General features: G+C 41.8%; 2 protein-coding genes across 2 annotated transcripts; one reads left to right on the top strand and one right to left on the bottom strand.

Annotated features, from left to right (window-relative positions):
* Window positions 1-414: 414 nt before the first annotated feature.
* On the top strand, window positions 415-3500 carry LOC134745680 (calphotin-like). The gene is made up of 2 exons (XM_063679797.1): window positions 415-846; window positions 2788-3500. Exons 1-2 carry the CDS (start codon window positions 430-432, stop codon window positions 3400-3402), a joined length of 1032 nt encoding a protein of 343 aa, XP_063535867.1. The 5' UTR covers window positions 415-429; the 3' UTR covers window positions 3403-3500.
* A 5920-nt stretch (window positions 3501-9420) lies between these two features.
* Window positions 9421-10429, bottom strand: LOC134745167 (cuticle protein 16.5-like). The gene has a single exon (XM_063679154.1). The coding sequence runs from the start codon at window positions 10371-10373 to the stop codon at window positions 9510-9512; it is 864 nt and encodes a 287-aa protein (XP_063535224.1). The 5' UTR covers window positions 10374-10429; the 3' UTR covers window positions 9421-9509.
* Between the last annotated feature and the right edge of the window lie 5709 nt (window positions 10430-16138).

Here is a 16138-nt window from a genome sequence, read left to right on the forward strand (position 1 = left end):
CTATTAACATTAGTTACAGTTGCGATAAAAATTTACAATTACAATTTAGCATTAAAATTAAAATTACAATATCATGCTATACATATTATACTAAAGGCTAGTGTTAGAGCAAAACTTTACACAATAAAGCAATAGCAGTTTATTTTCTAAACAGTAGTAATAGGTAACTACAGTATATATGAATCTACTTAAAGCTCACTTCCTTTACCGGCTACCTACCTATTTTTATTTGGATCGTAAAAACTATAATTTTAATGCTTTTTCTACTACGGTCACCGTGCTCAACACCGTAACGAATCTATTGTTGAAAATAAACAGATTCCTGTCACTATGATTCAGCACCCATGGTATAAGAAGGTGGAAACTGAGGTATCAGGCATCAGTCTGCTATTGACGCCACGACGATTGTAGTTAACTAAATCAAGAAACATGCGTGGTCGACTATTATTGTTGCTGTTAGCGTGCTTGGCTCTCTGCCGTGGCCATGCGGTAGTCCCAGTCGTGCCGGCAGCGCACTCCTACCACGGGCTCGTAGTGCCTTACCCACTGGTGCATCACGGTTACCCTGGCCATGATGTATTGGGTCACGGAGTGGTCGCCGAGCCGCTAGGACATCACTTGTGGAAGCGATCGCCGCATCATGTAGCTCCGTTGGCAGCCGTGGCTCCACTAACCCACGTGGCTCCCGTGGCCGTCTCGCACCAAGCTCGCTTAGACGTGCACTCTTCCCCAGCGCTCGTGGCCCCCGTGCTGCCAGTGCCACTGCTCCATAAGACAGTGGTCGCCTCACCGCTGCACTACGGGGCTGGAATCCATGGCGGTCTTTATCCTCATGTCGGACATTATTAACAAATGTGCAACTAACTGGCTTCCGTTTTATTGTAATTTGGTAACTAATGTAAAATAATAAAGTGCAATATCTAGAATAATTTTCTACTTGTTTCATTTCAGATTTGTTTCACATACAAGTAATTTATTTAATGGAAATTGTGTCAGGTTTCATACACTAGCTCATCCTAGAATTTACTCGTGCCCTTCTTGTATAGACTTTTTTATGTTATTATTTAGAACGCCCTTCGCATTCAGTACAACAACGCTTTCAGAATGCTGTTGAAACTTCAAAAGTGGTGCAGTGCATCAGGAATGTTCGCCCAAGCGCACACGGATGATTTTCGAGATCAAAACGCAATTATGCGTAAAAAAAATCACGTCGCTAATGGGTCGCGTAAGGGAAAGTCGAAACAGCATTAATTTTTTACAAATTTGAATTTATTGTTTAGGTACAAATCACACTCGTATATCTAACTATTAGATACATAGTTTACAGTGGATTTTTACCAGGGATGGACGCTGTAAGCCTTAGGGACTACAGCGGAGTAAGAGACAGGGGAAACTACCGCCGAGTAAGCGGAAACAACGAAGGTAAGGAGAGTTCAAAGTTTAAAAGTTAGACGCAAATTTTTTTTATTTCTTCGGAGCGATTATTTTACATCGGTATGCCTTACCCCAAAGTTAGTATACTATTTATTTATTTAATCGTATGGCGATATAGTCACATAGGCAAAAATTATGTACAGTATATTATTTTATAAGGCAACATCCAAGTTTTGCAACCACTGCACAGCATCGGCCGTCAAGTCTAATAGGTCATCCGGGCCACCCGAGTATGCGCGGAGTGGGCACCGCTGGATGATGTGCTCCATGGTCTGGTCCTCGATGCCGCAATCGCACAGCGCAGAGTCACTCCAGCCCCACTTATGCCGGAAGAAGTTGCATCGCCCGTGCCCGGTTCTTAGGCGGTTTAAGCGACACCATAGTTTCCTAGGAAGGTCGGTCCCCTTGCTCATGATAGTCGGATCTATATTCGCGGCCGGGGTACCGTCAGCTTGCTTCATCCATTCTTGTTTCCAGTGCTGCTGTACGTCGAAGGAACTTTGTGTGAGTGTTGCAGCGGCTGTGTATGCCGGGCGACGGGACTTTAGTCTCGCCATAGGCGGGTTGGTAAACTCCTCATGCATTGGGAGAGAAGGGCATGCTCTGATCTTGTTACTTTCTCTTAGCAGCGCCTGTTTCCTTCTCAGATGTGGAGGCGGGATTCGACTAAGCGCCGGAAGCCAGTGGAAAGGTGTAGATTTCACTGTCCCAGTAATGCATCTCATGGTGACATTGAGCTTCGAGTCTACCAATTGCGTGTGTGCACTTTGTAGCCAAATTGGAGCACAGTACTCTGCAGTGGGATAGACGAGTCCCAGAGCCGTTGAACGGAGACATTCCGCAGATGCCCCCCATGAGGTGCCACACAACTTGTGCAGTATGTTGTTCCGGGTCGATACTTTGCGCGAGAGCTTGGTGAGGTGTTCTTTGTAGCTTAGGGTTCTGTCTAAAGTAATGCCCAGGTATGTTGGGAAAGGGTTGTAAGGTATCTTTTCGCCACCCATAGTGACAGTTGGCTCGTGTACTAGTATACTAATGCATATCCCTATTTCCGTAATAAAACTATTATGTACTTATTTAAAAAGGGTAGTCAGTACTTGCCTACTTTTAAAGTATTAGGATATAAAAAAATATAAATATTCATAGACGTACCTTGAATTTCGAGAATATTGTATGTACGCAAACATTTTAAAAGCTTCCGGGACAAATAAAAAGTCGTCTTTTGATCGAGCGCCTACTGATACTTTATTAGTAGGTACATATATTTAAATTGAAGGTGATTGTGTGGCATTTTATTGTTAATAGTTCGTTGTTAGACGGGTAGGTATATAAACATCCTTGGTTACGAATTAGGCATCAGTCGATCCTCGATCGGTCAGACGAATCAAATCAACACAGACCACAATGTTCAAGCTGGTGGTGTTGTACGCTTCTGTGGCTTTGGCGGCGGCAAAGCCTGGCGTGGTGGCCCCCGTGGCCTACAGTGCGGCGGTGCCAGCCGTGAGCTCCGTGTCCCAGTACAGCAGCAGCGTGGTACATGGTTCCCCCGTGGTACCCGCCGTATACTCGTCAGCTGTTGTTCCCGCTGCGTACAGCGCTGCCGTGATTCCCGCTGTCGCCCCCGCTGTGGTTCCCGCTTACGGCTATGGTCTGTCCCAGGCCCCCCACTCACCCGCCGTCGTCCTGGATGCCGTGAACGGAGTCCCCCTCGACACGCCTGAGGTGGTCGCCGCCCGCGCTGCCCACTACCAAGCGAAGGCTCTGTCTGGCCATCACCTGCGCAAGCGATCCGTCGCTGCTGTTGCTCCCGTGGCATACAGCTCGTACGTGTCTCCTGTCTCCGCCGTTGCTTACTCCTCTCCTGTCGTTTCTCCTTACTCCTCCGTTGTATCCCCTTACTCGGCGGTAGTTTCCCCTGTATCTTACTCCGCTGTAGTCCCTAAGGCTTACAGCGTCCATCCCTGGTAAAAATCCACTGTAAACTATGTATGTAATAGATATACGAGTGTGATATGTACCTAAACAATAAATTCAAATTTGTAAAAAATAAATGGACCGTTTGATCTTTATTCGGATTTGAAATTAAATTTAATTTAAATTAAATACCGTCAACCGGGGTGAATAGGGATGGCTGAGGTGGATAGGGACAAAACTTAAAATCTGATTTACCTGAAAAAATCTTAAAAAATACCCACAGAAATTGTATCATTCGATTGAAAATAACAGTAGATTTTGTATGATATAATTTCTGCGGGCAATTATTAAGAAATTGTCAGGTAAATCACATTCTAAATTTTCCACCTTCACCTCGGCCATCCCTATTCAGCCCAGTTGACGGTATATCTTTATTTTAGACCCATAAGTCCATATATGGTTAGAGTAACATTAACTTAAAAAATTTAATTACATTTTTATTACACGCTATAGGCCTAGTACCAAAGTAGATCTGACCTGCTCCATCCAATGCCACATTATGGAGCAGCTAAATCTGTTCGCAATCACCTTTAGAATGCTGTTTCGACTTTCCCTTACGTGACCCATTATAGCGACGTGATTTTTTTACGCATAATTGCGTTATGATTGTAAAAATCGTCCGTGTGCGCTTGGGCGAACATTCCTGATGCACTGCACCACTTTGGAAGTCTCAACAGCATTTTGAAAGAGTTGTTGTATTGAATGCGAAGGGCGTTGTAGGCTCGTTTCGTGTACCAAACCCAAAGACCGCTAGAATAAAAATACTGGCTATATGCTAAAACAGTACAAATTAAATCCAAATTAACACTATTTAATATTTACAATTCAAAATTAACACTTAAAAATCATTTCCAGGAGCCAACATGAGTAAACTACTGAAAAAATTCACTAATTTACTTTGCCACTCTGATGGATTATTATTATATCGTATGGCTTTATTCCTGATAAAGATTTACAATTTTAGTCATACAAAAAAAGAAAGAAATATATATACATGATTATAATTTTATATCTAAATTGAGTAGCCAGTCCCTTGCTTCCGGTGTGAGTGCTAACAGGTCCTGCATGCCTCCGGCAAATCGCCTCATGGGTCATTTTTCTACAATGTGAGTGATCGTTTGAATAGGCTCCCCACAGTCACAGGCTGCTGTCGGTGAAATTCCCCATCTGTGAAGGTTGTGATTACAGCGTCCTACTCCCGTTCGGATACGGTTCAGAGTGACCCAGATCTCGGCAGTTTAGTGGGCCGAGTTCTTCTGATGTCCGGAGGAGCAATGTGCGATAACACGGGGAGCCAGCTGGTGGGGGTAGGCAGCAAGCTGCCAGATATCGTTCGCATCACTCGGTTCAGTTGAACGTCTACCTTACTGGTATGAGCGCTTTTGTACCACACTGGTGCACAGTATTCCGCCGAGGAGTATACAAGGGCCATAGAAGATGTTCGCAGCACGTCAGTTCGAGCACCCCACGAAGTCCCGGCCAGCTATTTATGAGGTTCACCCGTGTCTTTACCTTCTGGCTTAGGTTTTCCATATGCGCCTTGTATGTAAGTGACCGATCCAACGTGATCCCTAGATATTTCGGGTTAGGGTTGTGGCGGATTTTTTGACCGCAGAAAGTAACATCCACCTCTCTGTTTGCCAGGCTGTTTGTTAGATGGAAAGCGGTAACCTCTGTTTTTGAAGGATTCGGGTGGAGTTCCCATTTGGTGTAGTACTGATGTAAGGTATCCAGGTCTCGCGCGAGCACGGCTTCGCCGGCCTCAAAACTCTTGGTCTGAATTGTGAGCGCAATGTCATCGGCGTACAGAAATTTGTGACTTTGAGTGGGGGCATGTCGCTGGTGTATATGTTAAACAGGAGCGGAGCCAGGACTGAACCTTGCGGAAGTCCGTTCTTCAGCATCTTGTATTTACTGGCTGTGTCGCCTAAAAGTAAGTGGTCCCATCATGTTCCCTAGGAAACGGAGAATATTCGGAGACGGAATGATCTTGCCTACCTTGTGGATCAGCCCGCTAACCCATACAGTGTCGTACGCTGCACTTAGATCCACGAAAGCTGTCAGAGTTTTCCGTCCTCGCTGAAATCCGGCTTCGATATGGCTGCTTAGCGCTAAAACCTGGTCGCAGCAGCTTCTACCGGCACGAAAGCCTGCCTGCTCAGCGGGAATATGTTTGTCCACTTCATCCCTAATTCTGTTGTATAGTAAACGCTCCAGTAGTTTAAACGTAACACTTAGCAGTGATATGGGCCTGAAATTAGCCGGATCATCAGGAATTTTTCCAGGCTTTAGTATGGCTATTACCTTAGACTTCATAAAAACGGCGGGTAATATGCCAGTTTCAAAGATATTGTTAAAGAAATCTGTTAGCCATCGCACCGCTCGCTTACCAAGATGGGTAAAGAATTCCGGGTAGATGTCGTCCAGCCCAGCGGCCTTCCCGCATTTAACATACCTCAAAGACTGGCAAACCTCGTCCGCGCTGAAAGGTGAATCAAAGGTCGTGCATCGATTTTGAGAATCGAGTAGGGACTTGTTTTTGCGTCTGATATTTTTAGCGAAGGCTTTGTCAAGACGCGCGCTCTTTGTGATGTTTTTGAGGCGTTCCGCGATGTTGTCCGGGTGCACAGTAGCTGGTCTAGTGTCAGTTAGTGCTCCACCACCCAGTTTTCGCAATAAAGCCCAGCTTTTCCTGCTCGAGTGTGTGAAGTTCATGCCTTGGACGCTGTTCATCCACTTCTGCCGACGGGCCTCCCCCAGGGCGTCCAGGAGTTTATTGGCAGTGGAGGCTTCATTTTTTTCGAGGTACTCTTGGTATATTTCTTCGATTTCCGGAGACCAGCCAGGGATATATTCTTTTCTAAAGCCTCTAGGAATGCACCTTTTGGCCGCACCTATGACTATGCCGCAGAATCTATCATAGTTTGATGCTTCTGGTTTTAGCCATCTTATATTTGCATCCATTTGGTGTTTATATGCTACCCTCAGCCTTCATCATATTCCAGCGCGGTTTCGGCAAAGAGTTGACAATCGGGACCTCCAATCCCATCTTCACAAGAGCGGGGCGATGCTGACTACGGGGAAAGTCATTAAGAATTACTCTGCTGATAGGTAGTATATTTCCATGTTCATCCTCAGAGGCAAAACAGAGGTCTGGATTAGTATCACGTTGCCACCGCATGCCGATCGGAAAGATCATTTCTGTTTGGCGTCGAAGATAAGATGGAGGTTTTCCTCCATGCACCACTTATTTAGGATCTCGCCGTTGGGATTGTTGGATGGGTATCCCCAGGCAGAGTGTCGGCTATTGAAGTCCCCCAAGAAGATCGCTGGATGAGGGTAAGTTTTAAAGGGAGGGGTTGAGAAGACATTGTTAGGAGGCTTGTATACTGATGTTAAAGAGATGTTACATATTTTTAACGTAATGACCTCTAAGTTGTTATGAGCAGACACTTCTATTATTTGTGCACTTGTGATTGTGGATCTTACGTAAACAGCTGAACCATATATAGGAGAAAGGGTATAGGCTACTAAGTTAAAACCTGGGATGTTCCCGCGGTTGTCAAATTTGGTTATATTATCTATGTGATGTTCCTGGACGGTTATCACGTCAACATGGTTATCATGAGCAAGTCGCGCAAGGTAGTCGCATTTAGATTGTGACATACCTTCAATGTTAATTTGCAGTATAAGGACAGATGGTCCTAGACTTTTTGTCGATTGGCCCGCTAAGGGGCAGATTCTTGAGCGCATTGTAGTTTTAAATCGAGAGCTTTGAACACAGGAATAGCTGGGAGGCTCAGAGGGAGCAGATCCAGCTTGCCAGGAACAGTCGGAATCCTTTAGCCGTCTCCAGAGTGAAGCCGTTGCCCAGGGTGGACCGCAAGGAGGTAGATTCTGACCAATTACTCTGATGGATTAAATGCAACTTTCTCATCAGGTTTTTAAAAATAGAAACACAGAGAAAAATATTTTTTTTACTTCAGCAGCTCGAACAAGCCTACTTTCGTCACTCCCTGGAGTGAGGAAAGTGCGACTTTCCTCACTCCAGGGAGTGAAACAATGTAGCTTTTTAATTTAGTGAAGGCCATGAACTTCATACCTTTATTACATTTTTTTATGGTATGGTATGGTATCGTGTCGTGTCGTGTCGTGTCGTGTCGTGTCGTGTCGTATCGTATCGTATCGTATCGTATCGTATCGTATCGTATTGTACTGTATCGTATCGTATCGTATCATTCGTATCGTATCGTATCGTCTCGTCTCGTATCGTATCGTATCGTATCGTATCATATCGTCTCGTATCGTATCGTATCGTACCGTATGGTACATATTATAATACTTTTTTTTCTGTTTATTCTGTGTAATTCGAAATACATTTTAACCTTTAATATGTTCTCACTACTGAGGTGAAAAATTATGTGTGCAACACGAGAGCAGTTATTTTACATCTCGTGTTTTTGTATCCCTCGCTACGCTCAAGATTCTACCTTAGAATCACTCGCTTCGCTCGTGATTCAATTATAGAATCTTTCGCTTTCTCGGGACTCAAAATAAACACTCGCAAGAAAAACCAACTTTCCTCTCTTGTTGCACAAATAACTATATTACTTTAAAAAATCTCGTCCCCAAGTGAAGCGAAGACTAAACTGTCGATTTCTGATGAACTGAAAGTGTTCCCTTTCTTAATCTTTTTTTGGGAGGTCAGGCATAATGACGATGGGTTAGTAACGACAGGATTTTTGTTTGGGTTTATAATAAGCTACTATAAGCTCTTAAAAACGAACATTTTACTTACCTACGCCTCTAAATAACTTGAGATTACTTACATATTGTTGCGCGTCAACTGGTCCGTTCGGCTGTTGACAGGTGCCGTCGAATATTGTAACGCCTTTTGACTATAGTTTGTCTTAGAAGAGGGACAGTAGGCATGTATCATGACGCAGGGATATGTGATCCTGTCTGGTCTCTATAGACCTATGAGTCGATCGTTCATAAATGCGTATTTATTAGATTTGATTTCAATATAAGTGCGTTACGCGTGCGTTATGTTACAACTATTAACCGTTATGCTAGTACGACCTACTGAATTTTATATTCCACTAGATTTTGCCCGCGACTTCGTCCGCGTGGAATCAGTAACATCAGCTAGAGTAAGTTTAGCGCCAGTATAAAGTGTAATAGCAATCATTCAATATGAGCATAAGCTTAATGCTTGACATCAATTATCAGGCAACTCATGAAATCTTTTAATTTCACCCCCCTTTTTACTCTCTTTAGGGATGATTTCCGACATAGAAACTATCCTATGTCTTTTCCCGGGACTCAAACTATCTCTATGCCAAATTTCAACTAAATCGGTTTAGCGGTTTAAGCGTGAAGAGGTAACACACAGACAGACACTTTCGTATTTGTAATATTGGTATGGATTGATATCAAATTCAAGTACATCTCTTAGATATGCTCAGTGTAGGGTTCCGTATTTACCATTCTGTCAGTATACACTAAACGGGGGCTTTTAATATCATGTACGTTGTACGTTACCTACAATCATATAGGGCGTACCTTCGCAGCGCTTTGGGAGCATTCCAAGAAATTGTCTACCGTTGTCCCGTACGAACGCGAATTTTATCAGGATTTGCAGGTATACATTTTCTTTTCTGTGAGAAATGGTCAAAAATATGCACAGAAAAATAATCATCTGCTTTAAACGCCGAAAAAAAGTCACATTTCTTTCCTTTCGGAGCGATAAGTTCCGATACTACTCACTTTATTAAAAATAGTTGTTGGAGACCCTTATTCGTTTTGAAATACCTATCCAACGATACCCCACACCATTGAGTTAATGCGAAAAAGTATATTAAAAAAACATTTTGTATGGGAATGAAGTACCCTAAAAACGATCACGGGACGGATGGACGGACAGACGGACATGGCGAAACTATAAGGGTTTCTAGTTGACTACGGAACCCTAAAAAATACTTGCGAAAAATAAAACTTTGCGCTTTGAAAATTATTTGTTCTAATTTATTTACAAGTTAATCATTGTCGTTCGATGTCGCTGAACCGAGGCAACTAAATTCTCGTTACCGTGATGGCGCTCACCAGGGGTGCACGCTGTAGGCCTTGGTGATGAGGGGCGAAGAGTAGGTGAGGGGGGTGTAGGAGGCGTACGACGTCACGGGAGCGATGGGCGCGGAGTAGGCGATCGGCGCGGAATACGTGGACACGACCGGGGCGGCAAACAGCTGCGCCGAGCGCTTCTTGATCAGGTGCGCGCCGCCGAGGGCGTGGGCCTCAAAGTGCGCGGCGCGGGCGGCGAACACCTCAGGGGTGTCCAGTGGCAAGGCAGGCGCGATGGCGGCAGTAGCGATAGGCGCCGCGTAGCCAGCGGCATAGGCGACGGGAGCAGCGGCATAGGCGACGGGAGCGGCGGCGTAGGTGACAGGAGCGGCAGCGTAAGAAGTGCTAACGACAGCCGGAGATGACTTGATGTCGACACGGGACTGGTGGGAGACAGCGGCGGGAGCGATGGCCGCAGCTGCCACTGGCGCAGAGTAAGCTACAGGAGCGCTGTACGCGATGGGAGCTGCAGCGGCAATGGGAGCAGCAGCGTAAGAAGTGCTAACGACGGCCGGGGATGACTTGATGTCAATGCGGGACTGGTGCGAGACGGCGGCGGGCGTTATGGCTGCAGCAGCTACAGGTGCGGTGTAAGCCACGGGAGCAATGGGAGCCACTGCGGCGTAGGCTACAGGAGCAGCGGCGTATGAAGTGCTGACGACGGCTGGCGAGGACTTGACGTCGAGGCGAGACTGGCTGGAGACGGCGGCGGGCGCGGCGGCCAGCACCGGCGCGGAGTACGCTAACGGCGCGGAGTACGCCAGCGGCGCAGGGGCCAGCAGGCCCGAGGGGCTGGCGGCGACCAGCGCCATCACAGAAAACAACACCACCAGCGAGTTCATCGTGGTCTGTGTTAGTTCAGGTGCGAACGACAAACGACTCAGATTAACTGATACTTTCTTTCACTACGCGTTTGTATTTATACTTCACGCACACTTCATGCAGTGCATCATTGGTAGAAAAGTCAAGTTCAACCAGTTTGCTTCGGTTAGTCATCTCGATTCCATTTACCATTTCATTAAGGATTTTTTGCGTGGTCGCACTTTGTTTAACAAACTAGTTACAATTAGCAGTAGGTACACATATTTTTTATCACGAAAACTTTTACGCTACTTACTTGCATAAGCTACAATCAAAATGCGCCTTAGACATAGAAGTGAGCTATTATTCCGATATGTCCAGTACAAGAAAAGTCCAGAAAAATGCATGGACCTATTATACCATTCGGAAAAATGTGTTTGCTATTTTAGATTTAAGCTAGTTATTAATTAAGTTAAGTATTTGTACAGTTACTGTAATACCTGTGTATACTTAGGTACCTATTTTTCATTAAAAATTTATTTCCATTCATATTTTACTAAGATGTTATGTCGATTGGAGTCATAAAACGTTAACTTACTGTACTCGTACTTAAGTCAAAGTTGGCACATTTATATATTTTTAAAACGAACATAGCGTATTCTCCGATAAGTAATAATTCTTCAACCCGCCCATTTCTGTCAAGGAAACTCATAAATAGCGCAGTACCGATATCGTAAATAAGAGCGGGCAGGTTTAAAAAAACTGGACATCTGCGAGTCGGACTCGCCCACCGAGGGTTCCGTACTTTTTAGTATTTGGTGTTATAGCGCCAACAGAAATACATCATCTGTGAAAATTTCAACAGTCTAGCTATCACGGTTCAGGAGATACAGCCTGGTGACAGACAGGCAGACGGACAGACAGACAGACGGACAGTGGAGTCTTAGTAATAGATTCCCGTTTTTACCCTTTGGTTACGGTACCCTAAAAAGTTGAATGTCGTATAAGCTGCCGGAGAAGTAATTCGAAGCGCCTGCGGCGCAATTCTACAGTGTTTTTTGACAATTGAAGACATAATTATAAATAAACTCTAAAGCAAATAACCCTTATTAAGAATTTTAATAATTACAGCAAAAATACAAGATATTTTGTGTACAATATAGGTTTTATAAAATGTAAGATAGGTTGGGAATTTGCTATCTTTTATGACCACCAAAAAATCTATAGCCAACGGATTTAAAATCTATAGCCAACGGATTTTTTAAATTTCAATATGTAAACTTTGTCTGAACGACTATGGTTTCTGATTTTAAAAAGCAAAGACTTCACTACAGAGATCCAATGGCCTCCTTTGGTCTCCATTATTATGGTAGCTTACCTTATGCTTAGTTTCGGGATCGGTAACTTATTCTGATTATTTTATTATCTTTATTAGATTAGAAGTAAACTAGTTCACGAACATTCCGATTAAAAAGCTTAATATTTGCCATATGGTTGGTCGCCATATCATTAGCATTCATTAACCCAAGTTGAATTAAACCATTGCAAGCTGTCATTAGGGATTTTTTTACGGCGTGTTTAATACAGCTTGATACAGCGAAATTGTAAGGTAGGTAAATAAGCTATAAGCGGAGCGGCCTTGAGTTCACTTTCGTACTAGGTACGCCAGTTGGGTGTAGGCTGGTGCTGGTTTTCATATGGAGTGGTTAACACCAAACCCAATATTATAAATAAAATTACGGGAACTTTAAATTAGACCACTGTACTTATTAGTGGCAATTTTTACAAGGTCTAAAATCATAAGTCGATGTACAGTCGGCAAAAGCTTAGCACACCTGTATACATACTTGTATGCCTATCTATGGTGTATGCAGAGCTGCTAAGCTAATAACGTTGCTGACTGTACTAACAGCTAGAGATGCCCCGAATAGTGGTTTTGGCCGCATACCGAATATTCGGTATATGACATTCTAACATTTTGAGTCACTATGGGTTAGTAGCATGGGGTTTAATCAGCAATTCGTCTATGGAGCTGCCCGTCTAATTCGCAAATGGTGTATATTGTATTGTTTCGTCTAAATAGCAGTTCGTCTACAACGCAACTGGTCCAATTTTTTTTGAGTAGCAACTAGCAACTAGTCTAAGTAGCAGGTGGACTACTAAGCAACTAGTCTAAGTAGTAACTCGATTTAATAGCAGTTTGCCTAATCTTCTTGAAGTATTGCAGTATTGCAGCACGAAATGACTGCAAGAAATGTCAAATTTTATATTTTATGTTCAAAAAATATACATTTTGACTTTTCCTGCAGTGACGCAGTCAATTGCAGCTATATTGCAGCGCGACATTACTGCACTACTGCAAGTACTAAAACTACAAGAAGATTAGGAAAACTGCTCTTATGTCGAGTTACTACTTAGTAACTAAGTAGCAGAGAGACTACTAAGCAACTAGTCTAAGTACTTACTTAGACGAGTTGCTACTCAAAAAAAAGTAGACCAGTTGCTATTTAGACGAAATGCGATGTAGACCATTTACGAATTACTGGCAGCTCCATAGACGAATTGCTACCTCATGCTACTAAATAATCCACAATTATTATGAAAACTGTTCGCCAACAAAGTACGTTTGCTAAGAGATATAGAGATATTGTTTGAGATATTTTTTGTTGTACAGAATCAATGAATGTAGTCAATCAAATCAGACCCATGAAAATAAAAAATATTTTGTTATCAACAAATGCTCTAATAAGGGTCTTCGCATTTAACTACTTTCCATGAATACATTTTAAATATTAAATATACCTAGATTTTTTTGAGTCATTTTTCTATTTAGGTAGGTGCAACAGATATTCGGTATTTTGACGAATAGTAGGCAACATTCGGCCGAATACCGAATGTTCGGCAAAGTGGCCGAATAGGCCGAATACCGAATAGTTGCCGAATACTCGGCAACTATTTTTGTATTGAAATTTCTAGTAACGAAAACTAGTACCAGACATAGATATATGTTACTTGAATAGTCATATCAAATTTCACGTTATTTCAGAACATCGTTTTAAAATGTGATGTGAGTGTAACTTCGATTGTATGGCTGGATTCGTGTGACTCTTAACTGTCCATTGGCGGGCCTTCCTACATGCAATAAGGTTTACAAAAGTTCAATTCACACCTTGGTCTATAGTACCTCTGTCATGTAGAGTGTAATTTGTCTGACTATGTATATTTGTATGAAATAAATGTATAACACCAACACACTGACTGCAGTGGCATGCGGAATCCAGCTTTCCAGCCTCCATATACGGCGAGCCGCTTATCAACGCCAGTTCTCGCGTCCGATATTCTTTTATTTTACATTTACTCGCTGTGGCTTTCGATCAATCGATAAAAATAATCGACATACCAACTTTATTAAGATTTACAAGTAGTGAAGATAATTGACTTCTGTTAATAATCAGATTAAATACGTGTTGATCTTATTAATTCAAATCTCTAGCCTTATATATTTTTTATTTTATTTACTAAGTTCAAATTAATTTTATTCACTCGGTGCATTGATAGTCCAAACAAATCCGTTAGGGAAGCTGGAGCTGATTTAGTTTTTATTTTCAAATGGTTGTATTCGTAAACTATGCAAGGCGGTAGTAACATATGAATATTAACTTAATTAGAAATAATATGTGCCATTTTTAACCAAAAGGGTACTTATTGTCGGTTGTCAATAAGACGCCAATTCCATAAAGTTTCAATTCGAAATCAACCTTATCGACAAGCGACAATGTGGTACCTTTTAAACTGAAATAAATGTCATATACTAAGAAAAAATGACCAAGGCCTCCAGTGCCCCAGGCTGGAATCGAACCAGCGTCCTCTGCTATCGCGGCAGGTGCCTGTGGTACCTTTTGGTTGAAAACGTCACATATACAAATGAAGTTAAATATTTATCATTCAAAATCATTATTTAAAAGTCAATTCTACCAGCCGACAGTAAACAGCTCTAACTTTACATCAAATTACTTTGTCACTCTTGTGGATAAAATGCAACTTTCTTATCAGTTTTTGATGAATAAAGAGAGCTTTTACGAGCTGTTGTGATGAAAATCTAATTATTTTATTAAACACTACGAAAATTATAAAGTGAAATAGATGTAGAGTTGTGCCGTTCCCGGTAAAATTCCCCATTTTGTCCTCATAAATAGATGTCATATACCTACGAAAGAAGAAGAAACCAATGAATGTTCAACCGGTATTACCGGTACCGCTGTGCCTCAGACGGGTCGCCTAGTGTTATGGTTATATCGTATTCCGCGAATCCAGAAGACGCTGTAGTCCTGGCGGTTAACCCCGATATTCAGTAAAATGCTGCAAGTGGAACACCACAAAAAATATGAAAATCGGCACGGTTGATCTTTAGTCCACATATGTAAATCAAAAGGAGAGTAGTTATGACGTCATCGTTTTTTTCTATGGAAAAAAAATTGTTTAGAAACCTATCGTGTGTGGTATTATATAAAAGGGCATTCTGAGCCGGTTCTAAAAATATATCATCATTACATTTCAGTCACGTGTTTTAAATTAAAATGAAAATAATTTTTAAAACATACCAAGTTCGGGCTCAGCCGATCAAGCGATTTTCATAGCTTTAACACCATTTGCAGCGTTTTTTGGCGAACCGCTGTACCTACCCCCTTATCTCTCTACTACTACTTTAATAAAACTACCAGAATTGTTTGAAAAAGATTAAATAAAATATATAAATTTGGCCATGTGATCGTCTAATGTTAAAAATACGTTGTGAATCTTAGTACCCATCGTCTTTTATGTGCAGATTGATTAGATTTGGATTTCAAATACTATCCCTATATATTCTAATAAATTTGTAAATATTGCTACTATGTTTCTTTTATGACTATATTGTATGATAAATAAATAGTAAAATATATTTTTTTGAATTTATCTCCTACCGGGCCCTACCGTGACCAGTTACCGTGGACAGTAGTAAGTCCTTTTAGTTTGTAATTTAAATCTTATGTTTTCCTTTTATATATCCATTCGCTAACCTAGCTAGCTAAAGGAAAATAATTATATTAATGTAATGTAAAAATAGTACGTACAAACTTACTTTGTCTACTGCCACGCCCGGATGAAGACGGGTCCCTAATCTAGATAATACCCATTTCATTTTATTTTTATTTTTAACAGGTATTCCTAAGCACTATGTAATATTTATTTTACCAGCGTTTCGTAACCTAATTTCAGACGAGAAGAAACGCCAAGAAACTCATCTGAATATACTTTTAATGAATGAAATACTGAAACAATCGTCTATTAAATATGATTTTATACCCTTATTTACCCAATTATAGAAAAGCTCAATTGTCACTAGTGAACTGCTCTGCCTGTCACTAGCTCCCTATAACAAAATTATTTAGTATGTCCTCAAATAACTTTGTTCCCCTATCTCACCCAATATAAAAAATGTGTAAACCTTTATATCATATTTAATGTACGAGCCACAGTAACCCATCCATATGCTACTGAATCTAGATATTTATTTTGTATTTTGAACCAATTAGCACTATAAAGTTTTTTTTATACTGTACGCAATCGAACTATGTGTGAAAGAAAATAAATAAACCTAACACCCAAATAATGACTCTATCCTAACTATACCCCAATTTTACCTATTCTAATCAGTAAAACTAGAAGCGAACCACTAGTTTTACAAGGAGGAATGTGTATGAGGGACCCTAATCTAAGCTGTAAACGTTCGGCCGACAAAACCGAGGTAAACAAACCCTAGTGTCTG

Source organism: Cydia strobilella, chromosome 11, assembly GCF_947568885.1.
Source record: "Cydia strobilella chromosome 11, ilCydStro3.1, whole genome shotgun sequence".
Taxonomy (NCBI): domain Eukaryota; kingdom Metazoa; phylum Arthropoda; class Insecta; order Lepidoptera; family Tortricidae; genus Cydia; species Cydia strobilella.